Raw genomic sequence first — 20,880 nt, 5'->3', positions numbered from 1 at the left:
GTCGCCAATAGCCCATTGGGCAGCTCTAGTGCGACGTAAATGAACTACAACAACAGCACTTCAAAAAGAAGAAGATCACAGATACCCACTCATGTGACCTGTGACGTCAGCTCCAGCTGATCGCTTATAAGCAAAATGGCGTATCAAAGTTGAGCTAAGTTTCTCCGTAAGCTAGTATGTTAATTAACGTGAAGATAATTACATGCAGCGCCGTATCGCACATCTAATTTGTTGAAATATAATTATTTCTCGTCTACATCTTAATCGTAATTAATATTTATTATTTGTTTATCTATTTTATTGTAACCGTGATATATTTTTTGTTTTGTGCACCTGGCAACTTCGATACCTAACTAGTTTGTTTATGTTCCGCATGGCTTTATGTCTGTCTCTGTGTTAAGTAAGAAATATATAGTGAAAGAATTGAAATGCTTGTAAAAGAATCTTCATAGAATGCGTCACTGAAGAGAATTGATACTTGACGGGCTTGGCTTACTCGAAATAGAATGAAAAGAACAGTTGCTAATGTAAACAAATGCCACATTTCAACAACCAATCAGTATCGAGATACAATCAGGATCGAGATGCCTCTTACAGGTATTCCATTACGATCTCTCTGAACTGCAATTTTATTATTACTTCTACTATTCGCGATCGCAACGAACTATAGGGGGCGTTGTTGTATGAGACGCATACCTGCGATTTCTATATGAACCGTCATTCAGTTACTCTGGAGACGTCGTTAATGTAGCGTGTAGCATTGCAACGTTCCTTCTTTAATGTGGCTTATTAAATTTAAAAAAGAAAAATGCTTGATCTTCTTTCTTGTACAACCGAAAACAAAATGGTATCTCTTTTTATTAGAGAAGGAACATCCAAAACACATCGGAAAAATATTTGTACATTAACAGAAAAAAATATGTATATTCTTATAAGAGTTAAAACCTAATGCCCGAGAAATAGTATTACTAAATTTAATGATATAACATGAAAGGCCCATTTAAACTTTACATTCTATAGTTTTAAGAATCATATTACTTCAAAAATTAAAATGAACAAAAAGTATACATAAGCCTCAGAATTTTATGAAATTTATATTTGTAAACGAAGTTTTTTGACAACAATTTTTATCAAAAAATTTCAAGTTTCAATAAAAATCATTATTTAGAAACTAAGAAACGTAAAATAAAGAATGCTGACGAAACAAAAACAAAAAAAAAAACAATTCTTTTTTGTCGCCATTTTTAGTGCTACGAAAATTCGTCTTTGGGATTAGCCAAAAACAAAACAAGATGCAATTTTATTTTTTCAGGAGGGAAATATTTTACCGAAAAAACGAAAATGTACCAATTCCCACAACATAAAACTTTATCTTGGTAAACGTACGTTTTGGAAATGTTATTTCATTTGGAATCTTATTCATCAGAGTTCATATGGCGATATGATTGTTTTGAATCTATGCTAAACTCTATATCGGCTCATTTTCCACCGAAATCCGATTAACTATTTTGATTTTAAATAAAGTGTTTTATTTTATGAATTGTCGCAAAAATTTTAAGTGTAGATTGGCGGCACTTAAAAACCGCCAAATCTGTAGCGGCGGTGATGTTAATACGTGAGTACCGAATTTTTATTCCATACTTTTCTGAATCATATTATTTCAAACATTGGAATATACAAGAAGTATACATAAACACATAATGTTATACCATTTAATTTTTCAAAAGTATTTTGAGAACAATTTTTATCAAAAAATTATAAACTAAAAAACGGAAAATAAAGAATTCTTAGGATAAAAAAAACCATTTTAAGAATTCTTAACATTGACATAAAAACTTTCATATTGTTTCTTTTTTTATTATTCTTATAGTTCTTAATCAGACGTAAAAAACTATTCTGTAGAGAACCATCATCAAATGAAAAAAAAAATATTTACAAGCAAATTTTTTATTGTAAAAATCATTGCACTTACCTGATTTATGATTCCCGGAGAATTCCAAAATGATAAGTTCCTTGTTTGAAAACTTTATTCTCAAATAATAGATACATAGTTTATACCTTCATTACTTTTAGATAACATACTACACAGCAAAATTTTATAATTGATATGAATTTGAATATGTAGCTAAAAACAGAATAGCTGAATTCTAGTTGAACTTATTCTTTCAAAATTAAAAAAAACTTACCAAGAAAACGATTTAAATTAATTAAGAATCAGCACAAATGGCACTATTTCAAGTAACTTGGATAATTTTTTATTGTTGTTTTCCGAATTATATGGATACAGAAATATATACTATTCTATAACGAAGAAGAATATGCTATAACTATTACAATTCTGTATGTTCTGAATTCATATTTATTCACTGGAATGACGAAAGCAATGTTGACTTCACTTTAATTCGTAATGAATTGAAGACAGAAGAAATGCATTTTACCTTAATACACACATCTGTAACAGTATCCGAAATCGGAAGTCATCAGTTGCAAGTTTGTTGATAATAGAAATTAAAAATTACTGAGGAATTTTTCTTCAAATGTTTGGCGTGTTCTGTTCCTGAAAGATTTACTAATATTCTGGAGATTTTTTTCAAGTTCTTCGGCCTTTTCCTTAGGGAAATTTTGTTTCTTATTTGCTGCTAAAAAATGGCGTCTGATTCAGTCAATGACTTTGATGGAACTAAATGAAAACGTGATAAATTAATGTCCGATATTTACAGGCTCCCGCTAGACGGCGTACTCGAGCGTTGCGATCGCGAATTATTCTTATAAAAATAATATTATTACTTATGCTAGCCTGTTGTTTTATGACTCTTTCACGACCCACAACAGAAAATTTCATTATAAGCTTACAATTCGGTAATGTTAATATAATTATTTGAAAGTTTAGCACTTTATTTCGTATTTTAAACCATTAAAACTGATATTGTAAACTTACAAGTTCTTTTTTGTCGTCCAGCATTAATTCTGTATGCAATCTCTATAAAAAGCTTTAATCGTCACCCAACATTTACCGAAATGTTGTAACACAGCGAGTAAAAATACTCCATCCTGCTAATGTATTCCTTAAAGCATTGAAAAAAAATCTTTAAAATAAGCTTATTTTTTACCTAGCACACTGAATACATTCTACATGCAAGCGTAAAAACTATCAACTTAAAAACTGCCTGTAGAAGATAATAAATAAAAAACAAAACTTACTTTTTTCTTAATGCCTTTCAATTAAAGTAATATTTTTCTTCAAAGTATTTTTCGGAAGAAATTTATTGGTTGTTAACTTGAACTTATTATCATTTCTACTAAGTCATCAGAATTTAAGATAACCATAACAGATTATGCCTTAGAGCTATTTATTTTAAGTGCGTTTTTAATTCGACGATACATTTTTTTTTTTTTGAAAATGCTGAAGTTTCTTTTTAAGCCCACGGGTTAATTTTTTACTGCTTATTTTTTTTTCGTTTGGCAGAATACACGAAGCCGTTTCTTTTTATAAAAAAAAAACGTCATTTTAATTTTTATATAAAAAGCAAATTAAATGTACTTACTTTTTAATGATTAGAATAACTCCTTAAAAAACACATTAAAAACAATATCCCGTGAGACAGTTTGCAACATTTAATTCCGCATAGCAAAAGATTCTTTATTCATAAAAAAAATGGAGCAACAAAAAGAACATCTAATCTTTAGACATTTTGGTGATAGCATTCTCTTAGGTCTTTTAATCTCTCTTTTTTTTTTAAAGTTCTAAATCAAATGATTATTTCAAAACAAAGTGATGTGTTGATGGTGTAGAATGAAAAAAAAAATCTTCGAATTAAAAAAAAGAAGAAAGTATACTCTCTCAAACCCATCCAGTGTAAGTGCGTCCATTAAAAGAAGTGGTATCCTTAAACGTGTCCCGAATATACAGCTATATTATTTGATTTTAAACGATCTATTAACTACATAGCGCTAATGAGCCAGCCTTTTGTTTTAAGATTCTTAAGAAAAGAATATTTTTTCGACCCCTTTTCAAGATTCTGAAGAGGTTTTGCTAATGAGCATGTAAAGAGTATAGTGCCAATCGAAATTTTTATAAATGGTTTTAGCAAGAAAAAAAAATCACTTTTGAAGTATTTTTCCAAAACACAGTCTTATGAATATTAATTAGCACTAGAACCCTTTGTTCATTCGCCGGAAATAATACCGGTAGAAAAGTTTACGTTTTAAATTTTCATTTTTTTCTTTTTTTTTTCGTTCGAGAAGAAAGGATTTGTATTTATTTTTATAGTGTATGAATGTCTGAGCAAGTTTTTTTTTCCTGCTATTTCCTTTAATCTTGTCTTTTAAATTAATTTAGATTACAAAGCTATTACATTTGGATTTTGATTAATGTTTGATTTCTTTAAATGAATTATAAAAAATTTTTTCGGAGTGAATAAAAATGGCGGTTATTAAATCTTAATAAATGAGGTAGGATCTGAACGACTGGATAATTTTTCTACTTATTTTACTAAGAAGCTTTCTTCCAACAAAGATGTATTTCTTTTTTTATTTTCTTATCTAGGAAGCATAAAATGATGAATTGTTTCCTTCTTAAATTTGTACTTAAATGTTTTTATTTTTGAAATTTTAAAGTGAATTTCTCATATAATACAAACACTTCAGAAAGAGCAGAAGTTAAAAATGGTAATTGTTTATCTTATAAGAGTTCATTTTTGTTAAGGTTCCAATGTTTTTAATTCACCGTATGTACAGCACGTAATATATAAAAAAGCAAACACCTTAACTAACTTTTGATTTAATTTTCAAATTTCATTTCCTAGAGCTGAATCTTAATGGCCTAAAGGCCTATGCTTAAATATGCTAATTAATTAGTGAAGACGAACTTTTACCATAATTTCCAGATTTCAGCTACGCACAATATTTTAAGGGGCAGGAATCCAAACCCGGGGAAAACAATAAATAATTATTCAAAGGAAGTGCGTTTTTGTGTGCTATTTCGTAACTTAAAACTTCGTTTGCACTAACTAATAGCAATGGATTCACTAAGATTGAGTCCTAGTGTATAAAAATCCGTTTATTTGAAGAAAAGTTAATCAGAGTGTCCCCTTTTCCCCTTCTGGTACTACATCTAAGCATTAATTGCAATTAATTACATTTGGGAGACTCCGATATTTAAAAGTTTTAGTTTCATCTATAACAGTAGTATCTTTATGTTTTGACTATAAACTTGGTATATAGCCATAGACAGTACAGTATAACTAACAACGAAGGAGGAACTGAGGAAGATATACAAAATGGATGAAACAAAGCCCGAGCAGCTTATATTTTGTTGTTAGTTTATAAAAAATATTATAAAGTTTTTTGAATTCAGAAGCTTATGGAAGACTTTTAATGATCCTCAAAATATTTATTATTCTTTCGCTTTGTTTTGTTTATTGGTTTAATAATTGGAATACATACCTTAAATGGTTATGATTAAATTCACTAAAAGCTTATTCACAGCTTTTGTCATTGAAATCTTGTTTTGTCAAGTGTATTTTTCCTGAATTGTCATCTTCTAAAGTCTCCTCATCTCTTCTCCAAAAAATGTCTTTTTTTTTAAAAATTTCATATTGAAAACATTTTATTACAATGGAAATATTGCAAGTAATTGTCTGAAATAGGGTCCTAACATAATAATTTTATTTTAGAAATTTAATTTTAGTTGTTACACAAAACCAAGAACTGCCACAAGATGTTGATAGAAATGCTATGTACTCGCAATTAACCACATGGTTGCTTCTAATCACGTGGTTGCGCGTGGCGCTTTGAAGTTTTAACTTAAAAGCTTGTATTTATTATTAAGCTGAATGAGCTTTCGGATCTGATGTAATTGGGTGCCTTAAAGTGACGTCACGTTTCAAACCTGATTAGCAGAATCCCGCATGAGGTCGCTTGCAAGTATCCTATCGTAAGCACACTAATGCTTGTTCCAACAACTCTATGTAAATTCTATAGATATCATAATTTTCCGAAAATTAATATAGAAGTATAGTATAATGTCTCGCGTCCGTTATGCTGGTAGACTGTTTAACAACGGTTGTAATTTAAAATATTCATTTAGTTTAGTAAGAAGTCAGTTTCTATTTTTAATTCGGAACTGAGTCATGTGAGAATGATAGGAGTTTTATAATTTGTTTTAAAAATTTTGTTATGCTATTATATTTTTTGCTTAAGGTGACAAGGGACTATCAAATAGGCAAAAAATTTGTCAAAAAAAATCGATTAATAAATCGATTTTTGATTATTTTTAAACTTTTTATATTTTTGAAATCTAAGCATTAAAGTGAACATTAAAAAAAAAAATCTTGAATTAGAGCAAATTGACGAAGTTATGGCCATTTCTGTTTTGACCACGCCCCTTTGACGCCCTGCAATGAAAAAGTTGTAAAAGTCATCTTTCTCAAAATGACAAATTTACAAATTCTTTTTGACAAATTTACAAATTGTTTCAGAGAAATGAACTTTCATTCTATTGTCCTGAAAATTTGATGCTATATATTCATGAATATTATTAACATTTTGTTGGGAAAGTTTCTTGAATTAAGTAAATAGTATAATTTTTATACATCATATTTTATAGCGGTATGATGATTTTTTTCCAGAAATGCTGGTTTTTTACTGCTGTTTTACTTTTATTTCTTTCAATAATAAAAAACTAAAAAAAAACTCCCCCAACAATTTTTTTATGTTATCTTATATATAATATTTTAAAAGAATTTTGTCATTTTAACAAAGTTTCAGAGGTGAGGAATAATATAAAAAAACAATAAAAATTCGAAATTTCAATTTTTTTAAGCTCTTAAATTTTAAACTATTCTTTTTTAAATATTGTATATAAGTTGTTTTTGGCAATATAAATGTATACTGAGAATTTCAGACAAATCCCTTGATAATTTTTTTAAAAAAATTTGAAAGTCCTTTGTCTCCTTAAATTATTTTATTTTAAAACATTTTCGGAAGAGTATTATTCACTTATAGCATAGAATTTAATAATTTTAAGCGTGCAAAGAAACAGTACCGTTTTGAAGTGGCAGTGCCAGAGGTGGCAATGGTTCTTCATCATCGTGTCCATCATCACTATCAACATCTAAGAAATGATCTTCATCATCTTCTACAAAACGACTTTCATCTTCTATCCGACGGCCCTACAAAATAAAAGATAATGAATTCATTAAAGTTATAGCGTAATAAAGCTGAAAATTATTATTTTTAATTCAAAGTTTAATTATAAAATAAATCTTCATAGGGCAAATACATATAAACTAGGAGGCTTCGCCCCCTGCTCGCTAGTGCTCGCCAACCCCCGGAACTGCTTTCGCAGTTCATTTCGGATTGCTTCGCAATCCGATGCTCGCTTTACTCGCTCATTGGATACGTTCTTAACGTCTAGCTTTTGTATACTTTTTTGAACACTGAAGTTCCGAAAACTTTTCACTGTAGGAAATTCTAAACCTGTACATTTCAATATTAATTTGAAATTACAAACAGTTCACATATTTTTCTTAATCACACTATTCTAAATTTCAGTTGTTGAGAAAAGTAACTGTTGTAAGTTTTGTTTTAAAGTCTTTCCCACCAGAGGGCTAAAGCCATGTGTTGTAAAACAAAATAAAATAGTAGTCTGCCACTGAACGCCGGATGTAAAGCATCGGCTTCGCTAAAGATAATTTTGTATTTTTAATTCTCTGAATGGCGCCACCCTAATATGGAATTTGTAAAATAAATGTATATATTTTTGATTGTTGATGAAGCCCATCATTTTGCGTTTTCATCAGTGTTCAGAAGCAGAACAACTATAAGTTCTTTATTTTATCACAAAAATATAAAATGTATAAAAAACAAAGAGTAAGAAAATGAGTATAGTCATAGAAAAAGTTAAAATTATAATATAGTATTTATCAGTTAAAATAAAACTTTTTGTTTAAGTCATTGTTAACAATTCAAATTTCTCCGAAGCAATTCTAAACCTTAATTTTGCTCACTACGTGCTCTTGCGCACCGAATCCAATCAATTAAAAATGAAAACTTTTGCCAGCGCGAGAAAAGAAATATCATCGGTTTTATTGATACATACATACATACGTACGTATTAGCGTTTTATATAATATAGATAGATAGATTCTAAAAGTTAACCCTGTGACCGAAAATTTAGAGATGAGAAAATAAATGAACTGGAACAGAAGATGTGTATAGACCGGAAAAAAAATGTTAGCTAGCATAAATATTTTATTTTTATTTTATAACAGCTGACCCTATTTTGAGTTTACTTCTACCAATGTTCAACTCCGTAACCTTGTTGAATCCAATCCGGAAGACAAGGGAACTCCTGAATTAAGTATTAGGACACATTTGATGGAATGAATTTTTAGATGGAATTATCATGCATTTGTGTTACATGGAGAGAAAACCACGGAAACATCCCATGGTTAGCCTGACTTTGACCCATGATCCGTCTACCACTGAGGATATTTCACGTACGCACTGTGATCGGGACAAGCCGGGATTCGTATCGACCAGCCACCTTTGCGATGTGAATCCGAGTCACCTCAATGCCAGTGCTCTATCCCCTGAGCAACCGTGGCTCTAGTATAAATATTGAAATTACTGTGTATAATATTTTTAAAAAAAGGAATAAAAAATTATAACCACAACATTGTTTATCCATTGTGTTTATAGTTGTCATTTGGATTATTACGTACCACGCATTTGTATCATTTTATGCATAAGATTATGGAGTTTGGTTGATTATATATTAGATTATTGCATTTGGATTATCACATTTCGGATTATCAAATTCGGATTACTAAATATTGAATTGTTGTATTCGTATTACTATACACTGGACCATCACCTGTTCAGATACAATCTTCGAGGTTGAATTAGCACAACATGAATACGCTAATTAATTAGTGTCATTGAAGTTATTAAATTAGATTCAACACCACACTTTTTTATGAGCAATTATACCAGAATTTCGATTTTTGGACATTAAAATATGGGGAAGTAGTCGTAAGTTATGAGATCTGGTTCCAATAGAGAGAAAAACAGCCTAAAATTATAAAATTTTTTACTATTTTTTTTTAAATTTTCTAATTATATCTCTGGACAAAATTTTTGTGAACTTTTACGCACTTTTCACAAAGATAAAAATTATCAATACTTATCTATTATCTTTTTATTTATTATTTAGCAAAAAGGATTTGAATCGGGACCTTTAATAATTTTTACCTTGTACGAAATTAATTAAGTAGAAATGCTCCCCTAAGAAATTTGAATGAGACCAACAAAATAGTTTTTGAGGAATGAAAAATTGAAAATAGCTTTCTTTTTAATAGCTGTTTAAATGATATAGTTCACGCTTAGGATTTCAGATTTAAAACTTTCACGTAAAAAAAATTTAATTATTAAAATTATTAGAAAACTAAAATTATTAGAAATTATTTGAAACTATCAATTTATTAGAACTTCTCGGTAGGTTTACATTATGGAAAAATTGTTATACCCAACAATTTACAATTTTGAGATAACTATTAAATAAAATAAAAAAATTTAAAAATCATTAAAATAATTTTATTTGACAAAAAATCTTATCTATTTCTCTTTGTTTAAGGAAGTATAAATTTCAGAAATATAAAATTTTACAAAAAAGTTTGAATTGAGTCTTCATTGAACGAGCAATAAAAGTCCATTGAAAACTTTTAGCATAATTTCTTTAAAGAAGTAATAGACAAATATTTATTACAAATACGAAATTTTTGTTACGTTTCTAAATTCTAAACTAGAACTACATAGAAAATTAATATATATGAAATAGATAAAAACTATAAAAAAGATCTAAAAATTGCTAAATTATAATCACGCTCATAAAATATAATCATACTAAATTATAATCAGGGTATTTTGTAACGCAAAACATTACAAATAGAAATAATTTTTACTAATTTCAAAAACTCGTAATAAAAACTGGAAAATTATTTTTTTAACAGATGAAACAAGAGACTATCATAGATATTTTTTTTAAAAATCAGAATGGAAAATTTTCAAGTAAATAATACCCTGAATAAAATTTGTTTATTAAACACTATTGCTAATAGTTTATTCAAAACCATTTTTTTAAAATTCCATCATAGTGTTTAAAAATCATTACGAAAATGCGCCCGAATAGTGTTTGTTAAAAATGTTTAGTTTTCTTGCTTCGAAGTCTGAGCAATTATTTATTCGTTTTGATTTTAACAGTATTTTATGAGCATTTTGTGGTAAAAACTTTTTGTAAATAATTTTTAAAAAAATTTAGTTGTGCAAGATTTTCAAACATATTTCTAAATATCGTGACATAAATGAAAATACTTAAATGAAAGATATCATTCACTGAAAATATTGTTCTTCGTTTGCGATTAAAAATTGCCGTTTTATTCAGGAGGAAATTGAGATTTTAATCAACTTATGACTATATAACTTGTTCATAAAAGACAAAAGAGAAAATGCTCATAAATATTCCTAGTCCAAGGTTAACGAATCTTTTTCTATCAGCGTGCCAGTTAAATTACGGTTTATCATTTGCAGGTTTAAAATACACTGTAAGAATTTTCATTTTAAAATTATGGTAAAGTAGCTGGCAGAAGTCTGTCTGTCCAATCATCCGTAAGGTTCACGGTAAAGAAAAATTTTTACCTTGACGGTTTTGAAACCGTTCACAATTAGTTTGGTAAAACAAAAATAATGAATGCAAAACTATATGTTTTTTTTAGCCATTTACAGCTGGAATGGTTTCAAAAGCGTTACAAATAAATTTACCTGAACATAGTTTAGCAGCTTTATAGTGCTGTCATGCGTAAATGAGAGTATAATATTCTAATAGTCCAAGGCCACAAATTGGGGAATGTTGACTCGGAATTCATTTTGATTTCATTTCTTCATCGGAATTCATTTCTTCCTAATTCATTCGGAAGAAATTTTGTGGCGTCCCCGCTGAGATTCGAACTTCAGTTCTGTCTGTCATGACATTAATAGATTAGCCCTCTCGGCTATAATATAAACCAAGCTGCAAAGGAACTATGTGACTTCCTTAGGTGGGCCCAGTTGATGCGATAAACTGATTGTGTAACCGTATTAGATGAAAGGAATTAATAAAAGGTTTTCATCAAAGTTCACAGGTTTGAACACCATCGAATTTATGGTTATTTGACTGTTTCATTTGAACATGGTAAACAAACAATTAAATTAATTGTTATTTAACCACTTTTACGAAAAATTTCTTACAGTCTGTAATCGGTTTGATTTTAAACCATAATTTAAAAAACAACCATATAACCATAAAATAAAATTACGTAACTACACTGTAAAAACTGTGGTGTAATATCTCTCTAAATATAACTATGATGGCCATATTGAAAATTATGTGAAGAAACATTTTGTTTCAGGTTAACACGAAATCAGTTTTTCATATACAATTTAAAGGTTTATATTTACATACAAACACTTATAATGGAATGAGCTTACACCAAACTCACGCCTATTCACACGAAACTAGAATTATTTTCATTTCCGATAGCATCGGTCCCGCAGTGGACTGATCGTTAAGACACGGTTCTCATCAGATCACCGAAGTCAAGCATCACTGGTTACGGTCAGTGTGCGGGTGGGTGACCCACTTGGATCAGTCTGCGTAGGGACCGAGGGTGTGCGGTATTGGTCCTCGCTAAACTGTGCTACCGTAAAGTGCTCGACTTCGCGCGCAGGTCGTTGGGCTACCGAAGCGGGGGTGCCATCCCCTCTGCAGAGGATCAAAATTGTGATGGCATGTCTTCGGATCATCCTCAGGGATGTTTCCCAGACCGTCGCCAATAGCCCATTGTGCAGCTCTAGTGCGACGTAAATCAACAACAACAACCGATAGCATCGTCTGGAGATGGTTTTCATTCGAATACAATCTAGCTTGAATTAGCAGAAATCTTCTACGCTGCTATGCACCAATTAAAACATAGAATGATATGCATGCTTTTAGTTGTGTAATAAGGATGATTATATTTTATTTTTAAATCTCTATGAAATATACTAAGTGATTTTGTCATGTATAATTTCTATCTGCTTTCGTTCTGCTAAGCATATTTCGAATGCGTCTTTATTCTCTTTGTGCAATGTATTTGATTAATTTGCAAAATAATTTTATTTTAAGTATTAGTGTACGTATGAATTCTAAATTAATGATTCTGACTTTATATTGAATCGCAAAAATAATTTTATTGACGCCTACGTGCATCGTGTCTTATTGTTATAATAAATTATAGTGCTTCCGATACAAAAAAAAAGAATAGTAGTGGTACACCAAGGAGCGTAAAAGAACTCTATATGTGTAGTGGAATATTTAGTGGAGCACTACTTTGGGAGTAAATTAGAGGTCACTACTTTTGGAGTTAAGATACACGAAAAGTTTCTACATTGTATATTTTCTGTTTAGGTATTAGTTTGCAATAAATCAGAAACAAAACGCTTTCTTGCAATCAGTTATTTTATTTCATAACCGTCGTTGAACAACCGATCCGATTTTAAGTTTACGAGATCCAATGTTCAAATCCGTAGCCTTGTAATTTTGAACGTAATCCAGAAGACGAGAACTCCTTGATCGCTTATTTTATTTTATTTCATATTTCATATCCTTCGTTGAACAGCTGAACCAATTTTGGTTTTACGACTACTACTGTTCAACTCCGTAGCCTTGTAATTTTGAACCAATCCAGAAGACAAGGAAACTCCTGGATCAGTACCCCCAGAGGTATTGATTTGTTAAGGGAACATGGAGGACTTTGCAACTCGACAGATTTAACGTGCATCAGTCACCATTTACTACACGGGGAGTCGCTTATTTGGAAAAATTTGACTGCGTGGAGGACTTTTTGATGGAACTAACTCGCATTTGTGTTACATCGAGAAGAAAACCACGAAAGCCTTCCGCGATTAGCTTGACAGAAAGGGGACTCTAACTCATGATCAATCTACCACTGAGGATATTTTACGTCAGTACCGTGATTGGTGCAAGCTGGGTGTGGAATTCCTATCGACCAGCCATGGCTGGGATTTGAACCCGATTCACCTCTTTTGGATTCGAACGCTCTATCCCCTGTGCCGCCATGTAATCTAGAATATGAAATAATTTAGAACATATAATTCTAGATAAATAATATCTAGATAAATCTAAAATATGAATCTAGAATATGGAATTTATTGGTGTCATAATCTGCTCATAACATTATGCAAAACTATTATTGTAATTTTTTTCGTAATTTGTTACTTCGTTCAGCCTTCATTTTTCAAAACTCATCACAGTAGCGTACTATCCAAGGAAAAATCAATTTCCTGTACAATATGGACTTCCGCAATGGAGGGGGCACTAGGTTCCTTTAAATCATGGAAAATATGAGTGAATTTAATTGAAAAGTAATTCAATATGTACCACTTGTGTGCCAGCAAAATACATTTCATGTCCAACAAGTGATGCAACTGCTATATGTTTGCCATCTTTGTTCTAGTCTATTTAAAAAGTTTCAGCTCAACTGGTGAATGAAACTTGGTATACATTATATTCGGGCCATAGTTGTTAACGAATTGGGCACACGTCCGGAAGGGCAGGAGTTCGATTCTCTACTCCGTAAGGATCCACGGAGAACATGCGATATACGTGTTCGTAAAATCTGTGGAATCAAAAATTTGGTGGCAGGGTGAAGCTGAACCATAGGTACAGAATCTGTAGAGAATTTCCTTTCAGTTCAAATCTATGTCAAAAGTTTGGAAGTGACCTCAAATATGAGTAGTGATGCCATCTATATAGAAGGTTCTGAGCTAAGATGCACTTTCACCCTTGCGGTGCTCTCGTGTCAAAAGAAAGGTGCACCTGCCTGCTTAATTCGTAAATGCCAATAGCTGGCGTATATGGCTTGTCCAAGTGTCATGAAAAACAACACATTGCAGTATAAAAAAAGCTGTTTCAATTACTTTAAAAAATAGCATAAAGGACCATAAAAGTTTTCGACAATAACATGATTTTTACGCAGTTTTATACTAAAATAACGTATTCTTTAAATAGAACTAAAGTTTCTCAAATACAAGATGGAGATAAATAATATCGTAAATAATACCGGCGAATGAAATTTAACAAGCTTCACGAAATATTTGAAATGAAAAGGCGCCTATTAAAACTGTTTGAAATGTTTCCGAAAACAATAAAAATTCTGTCTAACACTATCTTCTTGGAAAAATCATTAAATGTGAAAAGTTCGAGAATTAAAACTCAAATAAATTTCTAAACATGCCATTAATTTTCTTCGCTTCGAGACAAGGCAGGAAGTTTTAAACACCTTAAATGCGTTTAAAAGAATACAAACTTCTCGAAATAACGCGAAGTAAAACAAATGCACTAAATACCTTGGTTTTGACAGATATTAATTACATATTTGGAACATCATAAGAATCCTTTGTTCTAATTTTCTTACATTCACAATGTTTTAAAGAATTCTACCAAATAAACCTATCTAATTCTCCGAGAATCTGACATAAACATGATTAATTGCTTTTAATGAAAACTTTGCACTCATAAACTGAAAAATCTAAGCCGTTTGCTGAAAACTGATTAAAGAGACGAAATTCTTTGAAGAGCATTGTGAAAGGAAAAATAAAAGTTCTAACAATAAATAAAATTTTATTTGACGAAACTTGCGCAAAACGTGAATAAATAGTATTATGTCCTGTAAATATAATCGAATAATGCACATTAATTTTAACTACTAACTAGCCCATACGTAAAAAGCATTTTTTATGAGTTAACGAGAGGCTTTTTAAGTCTAATTAAATAAAATATAAAAACTAAATTAAGTAGTGCTATAGCCCATGAAAGGAAAAGGCCTACTGTGCCCATCCCAGTTTTTTTTTATCTTGGGTTCTGGAGTGCAGGAGCCGGTCTGGTGTTCCGGTTGGTTGGTCAATTGAATACAGAACCCCCATCGTTTAGTCCTCAAGCATACTTATAGTACTCATTTTATCGACGCACTGAAGGGATGAAAGGCTGAGTCAACCTTGTCCTATCAGAGAATAGAACCCAAGACTTTTGGGTTGAAAGCGCTACTAAATAAAATATAAACGAAGCAATAATTAAGATTTTAGAATGTGTTAAAGTTTATATGGAGTTTTGTAGATGGTTTTTTATTATATTGCATAGAGTATTTTGTAGTTATCAACTATATTGAGAAATGCTGAAAAATATAAGTAAAGCGATTTCTGAGCCTAAAATATATTCACTAAGTTTAAAGCAATAGAAATTACAAATTTAGTTTTGTTAATCTAAATTATGCATTTAAATCGATTGTTGTATTATAGTGTACAAAAAAGGAGCAAACACCCTGAATAACTTTTAATCTAATGATCAGATCACGTACTGGAATTTAATCAATCTTAATGGTTCTCAGGGTTCTAACCTTAACTATGTTAGTTAATTAGTGCAGGCAATATATTGAATATCAAACATAAGCTTAAAAACGTACTTGAAAAGGCATATATTTTGTCGACGGATTTGGGTTGTAGACCCTCAAAATATGATGGTAGCAGCCCAACCATGAACCGCATAATGTAAATTTCACTCTTTGCGCTTTTTAAAAGAAATTTTTTTTTAATGTCTTACACTAACATCACTTAAATGGTATTTTTACATTTCAGTTCGGCTTTTTAAACACAACGATATTAATAAACTTTAAACTGCATTAAACATTTACTTTGACTTTCGGGGTAATTTTGTGGCTTTAGAGTACTTTAATTATTAGGAAAAAACCCGGCTTCTTGAGATTTATTAATTCCCGAGAGGAGCTACTTGAGCCTACTTGAATGAAATAACTAAGATTTTTGCGCACACATTTGAAACAATAAATTATGCCACCTGGCCTTCGTCCGAGCCAAGTTATTTCGGTAAATTCATAAGCTTAACACTTTCCTAGACAAATTTGAATGAAAAAATGCTTTTTCAGTTTCTTTGTTTTGTTTGGGCAGGAAAAATAAAAGTAAAAAAATATCTATATTTTTTTCGATTTTTTTTTAATTCTATTCTATTTTATTTTTTCATAAATTACCCAATTCTATTTTCAAATTTCCACTTCAATTTTCCTTAAATTAAAAAAATAATATTAATAAACCAGAAAAAGTACTTTCAATCTTACGTTTTCCTTATAGCGATTAATAACCAACATTTCCAAAATTTCTTAAAATTTAATATCATGATTCGTTCCGTAGGAAGAACGCAATTTACTAAATTCAGTTTGGGGATAAATACTCAATTAAAATTAAACATACAAGTTTAACAAATACGAGACACAAGCAAAGATATTTTCAACGAAGTTATTTAGTTTTAAGGCTACCAGCACATCCAAAGAAAGAAGTAGCTTTCTGACGAACTCAACCAACTAGTCTTAAAATATAGAAGACTATGTCAGGAATTCTTGATTAGAACGAATCTATATGATAGTCCAGCCTTCAATCCATCATACACCACAAGACGGAGAAGAGAAGTTATCGCCTGGGGAATCCCACTCGTAAGAGAGATACTTTTCTGTACCCCAAAATAACTTCTGAAGTATTTCTTCCCTCTTGTACAGATAAAAGGATCGAAAACTTTCCATCAATAAAGCCCTGGGAGTACATTGCGAACGGCGTCTATCAGCATATTCTTTCACGCCCAAACATGCTTCATTTCCTCAAAAATTTTCACAAAAGTGGGGGGGGGGAGGAAAAAAAAGAAAGAAAGCAATGCCTCGCCAAAATGCATTTGGAATTCGGCCGAAGTCGCCAATCGAAGGGAGAGGTAGAATAATTTGCTAAGAGCTTCGACGAGAGTGCCGTTCAATTGGATTTAATCCACGAATCCCCTCTTCCACTTTAATAAATTCGCATTCATTTGCGCAATCACTGAAAAGAGAGAATTCCGCCATCGCTTTTCCCAAATCCAGAGAGAGAATGGTAAGTAGGAAAAGGAAAAGAGATACCAGGAGAGAGGGAGGTCCACCAAACTTTGGAATGATAACCGCTGGAGCGAGCCATGACCGATTTAATTATCGGCGATACACTGCTATCGGTGGGGGCACAAGCCCCAGCAGTCGGGGAGTAGAAGGGGTAAGAAAACGGATCTGGAGTGAAAATTGCGCTGATTTCGAGGATTCAAACAGCAGATGGGTTGAAACTTCATTCCGTCTGTCACTCCTCTTTTTTTTTCCCTTTTTTTTCGGAAAACGGAATGAAGATTCCATTTAAATGAGACTTTAGTCCATTCTTTCCTAGTTTTCATACTAGAAAGTCGGTCGACCGTGTGATAAGTTAAACAATGAGAAATTTCGCGAGAATGGAAGTTTCTGAAACTCAACTGATTACGAATGCGTAATTAAATGTCTTCTCTTTTGTTAGGTAAACGTAATAAATTATTTACTACAGAAAGAAACAGTTTGCCCTGGTTTACGTAAAATCGACTTCTTACTTATTGTTTGGTGAAGTAGAATATTATCTCATGAATATTTAACGACGATAATTAGAAGTGAAAGCAGTTGACAAAATATCATTCTTATTTCTATTTAAATATTATTCCAACTATTATCTTAGGAAAGTAATCTAATAAACTGGAAAGCCTTTCCTAACAGCTACTAAATCGAAAGCAAACAAAACAAATTGGATAATTGCAGATCTTGTATTATATTTCTATATGAGATATCTCTCTGAAGAGGTATGCTGTATTTTATGCAACTTATTAAAGCGATTGGTAAACGGTTCTGCTGTATCTAAAACTTTCCCAACATCTGTAGAAATGTTGTTTCGGAATTGAGAAAATACACACTTTCAAAATTTATAGATAAATTTATCTTAGGCAGTGACAAAGAAAGTACTCATTCCATAAAATTGAAGTATCAAGCGTGTGAGCTGTCACAAGCAAAAAAACGTATATGTGCATGTTTAAAAATTTCCGAATGAAAACATTATTCAAAACCGTAAAAAATCTGAAACAAACTGAGCTAATAGTTGAGAAGAGCGAATAGTTCATATCAGCAAACGGAAGCGTTCTATATTATGTTTTAATTATACTTATGCAAGTTCAATAACGGTAATTTTATTTATCGTTATTATTGAAAAATTATCATTAGTCACGCTATTTTTTAAAGCATAAGCGCCAGAGAACAGGTGGCGAAGCCTTATAGTTACTTATATTCTTTCTTGCATTTGCTGACTATGCTTTTTTTTTAACAGTAACTGTATTTTTGTCTACTAGCAAGTTTCTGTTATAGTAACATTTTAATCGCATCTGCTTGCGGTTCTTCTTTTTTAAAAAAAAAAACTTAAAATTCTTGAAGAAAAAAAACACAAAAAATGATTTAAAAAATTTTGTGATTATGTTTTACAAAATAATAATGCCATAGAAATGAATGATGAGTTAAGTTACTTTTCCAAAGATAGAAAGTAAAAATTTTAAAAAAAAATTTACGATTAGAATTTTTTATAAATTTTATTTAAATACAATTCGTGTATCAAAAATGGGTACTATTTTTATGCAATTTATTTAACAATTAGTTGACACAATCTCCAGTTAGATGGCGGAGATTTTTAGATTGCCTCTGGAGATTGCAATGTTATTTCATATGGTTTCTTAGCAAATCATGCTCGCATCACTCGCTACTAAAAAAACCCATTTGAAATGTGTTCTAGCTTAAAATCTTAAGAATTAAAATTAATTTTATTGAATCTGTATGAGTATAATTAAAACATAATATAGAATACTTTGTTTGTTGAATGAATTGTTTGCTTTTAACCACTCAATTCTTTATATTATATTTTATTATGTTATATTATATTATATTGTATTATATTATATTATATTATATTATATTATATTATATTATATTATATTATATTATATTATATTATATTATATTATATTATATTATATTATATTATATTATATTATATTATATTATATTATATTATATTATACTATACTATACTATACTATACTATACTATACTATATTATATTATATTATATTAAATTATATTATATTATATTATATTATATTATATTATATTATATTATATTATACTATACTATACTATATTATATTATATTATATATATCTATATACAAATATTATGACAATACCTTTAAAGGTATATATAAATTGTTTACTCAGACACTTTAAAAAGTGTTTACACTTTTGCCTTGTATCGAATTTCCGATGTAAAAAAATTAAAACTGCATTTTCTTGAAATTTCTTTAATTTAGAACAACTTAATACGCTTAAAAATAACAGAAAATTGAGAAATATAGGAACTTAGATTTTCAAAATGCTAAACAATGTTAAGTTAGGTTACTTTCATAATAAGGGTTAGAAAAAAATTTAGATTGTACCATAAAAATTAGAGTGACAAGAAGAATTAAGACATAGTTACAACAGCACACTAATCCCTACTTTTACAAAATGCTAGTAGGTTAAGTTAAGATTGAGTAAAAAATTTAGTAAGACAATTTCATAAGAAATGGAAGGAAAAAAAATAGCAAAAAATTTCTGACGTAACAACATATGTTTGTTTTATTACCATTAATTTTCATCATTATAAAATGTTAATAAGTACTTTTGCAAAATACTAATCAATGTTGAGTTTATGTTAATTTCATAATAAACGAGAGAAAAAATTAGAATATAAAAAAGGAAATAGCAAAAGAAAAGAAAAATATCCAATAAAAATTATTTAAAATATATTGATGCAGAAACATGTTTTTATTTTATTGTTGATTAAAACCTTTACTTGGCGAAGATACACACTTTAATTATAAAACACTTTAAGATACAAATTTTAATCACATTATTATTCTGTTGAAAACATAAGGTTTAAGTAATTAATAGTCAATTACATAAATTATAAATTGATTAATATAATGATAATTATTGCAAAAGCGTGTTAGAAACATGTTAATTAATTATTAAGTAAAGGAACTTCGAAACTTGTATGAATTTAATAAATATGTAAATGTGTTTTAAACTCTTGCATGAAAACTTAACTACATTTCATAAATACCATAAAAGAGCTCTACATTAAAGCATTTAAACTCTCATTAAAATTTTAGCACTATACCTAACAATTTTTTCTCATTTTCAAGTATTTTACTCATAAAAGCTCTTTTAAATACTTATAATGACAGAGAACAATAGGTATAAGTATACGTTCAGGGTTTAGAATATAAATTTAGATTCTTGAATTTTTTTTAAAAATAATTTGAGTGGGGGTAGGGAGTGAAACGGTATCTAATTTAAGACTGTACGTAGAGAGGGTCGCTTAATAAAGCTTCATTAGCTTCGTCATTAATTACGCCCTAATTAACCTTTTTTCTTACTTACTTTCCAGAACAATTTCTGTTTTTCGTCTCTCCCCGTTTTAGTGGTTAAATTCCTAAAAATCGAACAAATAAAGAAAACTTTTCTACTCATTGGAAAAATGTCCTCGCTTTTATTTTTGAGAAATGAGAAAATTAAGCCCGGGTTCGAGGGTGATTATTTTCTTCTGAAGTTCTAAATTAAGTTTCATTAACAGTGTTTCTTTTTATTTTTATCTTTTTGAGTGGTATTTGAATTTCATATTATTACTTAAAGTCTTAAGGGATGATGGTGACTAGCAATATAAAGTTTTAAATTAGAAATAAATGAGAAGTAATAAAAGTCTAATAAATAATTGGGCTGCTGGAATATTAATATTCTTTTATTGCATGATGAAAAAAATGGATTTTTTTCTTTAAAGAAAGGAGCCATTTGTAGTTAATTCTGAGGAAAATTTTGAGTAAATTTGA

At 29.9% G+C, this 20,880-nt stretch overlaps 1 protein-coding gene across 2 annotated transcripts in view; it reads right to left on the bottom strand.

The window, feature by feature from the left end:
* The window catches only part of LOC107441591 (follistatin-related protein 5), a 432,229-nt gene that overhangs the window by 139,434 nt on the left and 271,915 nt on the right, over positions 1-20,880 (bottom strand). For both annotated transcript variants that reach the window (XM_021147212.4, XM_021147214.4), the window contains exon 3: positions 7,046-7,172. In XM_021147212.4, the coding sequence (XP_021002871.1) occupies positions 7,046-7,172 (127 nt within the window). The remainder of the gene's footprint in view (positions 1-7,045; positions 7,173-20,880) is intronic.

This window comes from Parasteatoda tepidariorum, chromosome 1 (genome assembly GCF_982258835.1).
Source record: "Parasteatoda tepidariorum strain Cologne lab strain chromosome 1, Ptep-v5.0, whole genome shotgun sequence".
Classification (NCBI taxonomy): Eukaryota; Metazoa; Arthropoda; class Arachnida; order Araneae; family Theridiidae; genus Parasteatoda; species Parasteatoda tepidariorum.
This window is presented reverse-complemented; position numbering and strand designations above follow the sequence as displayed.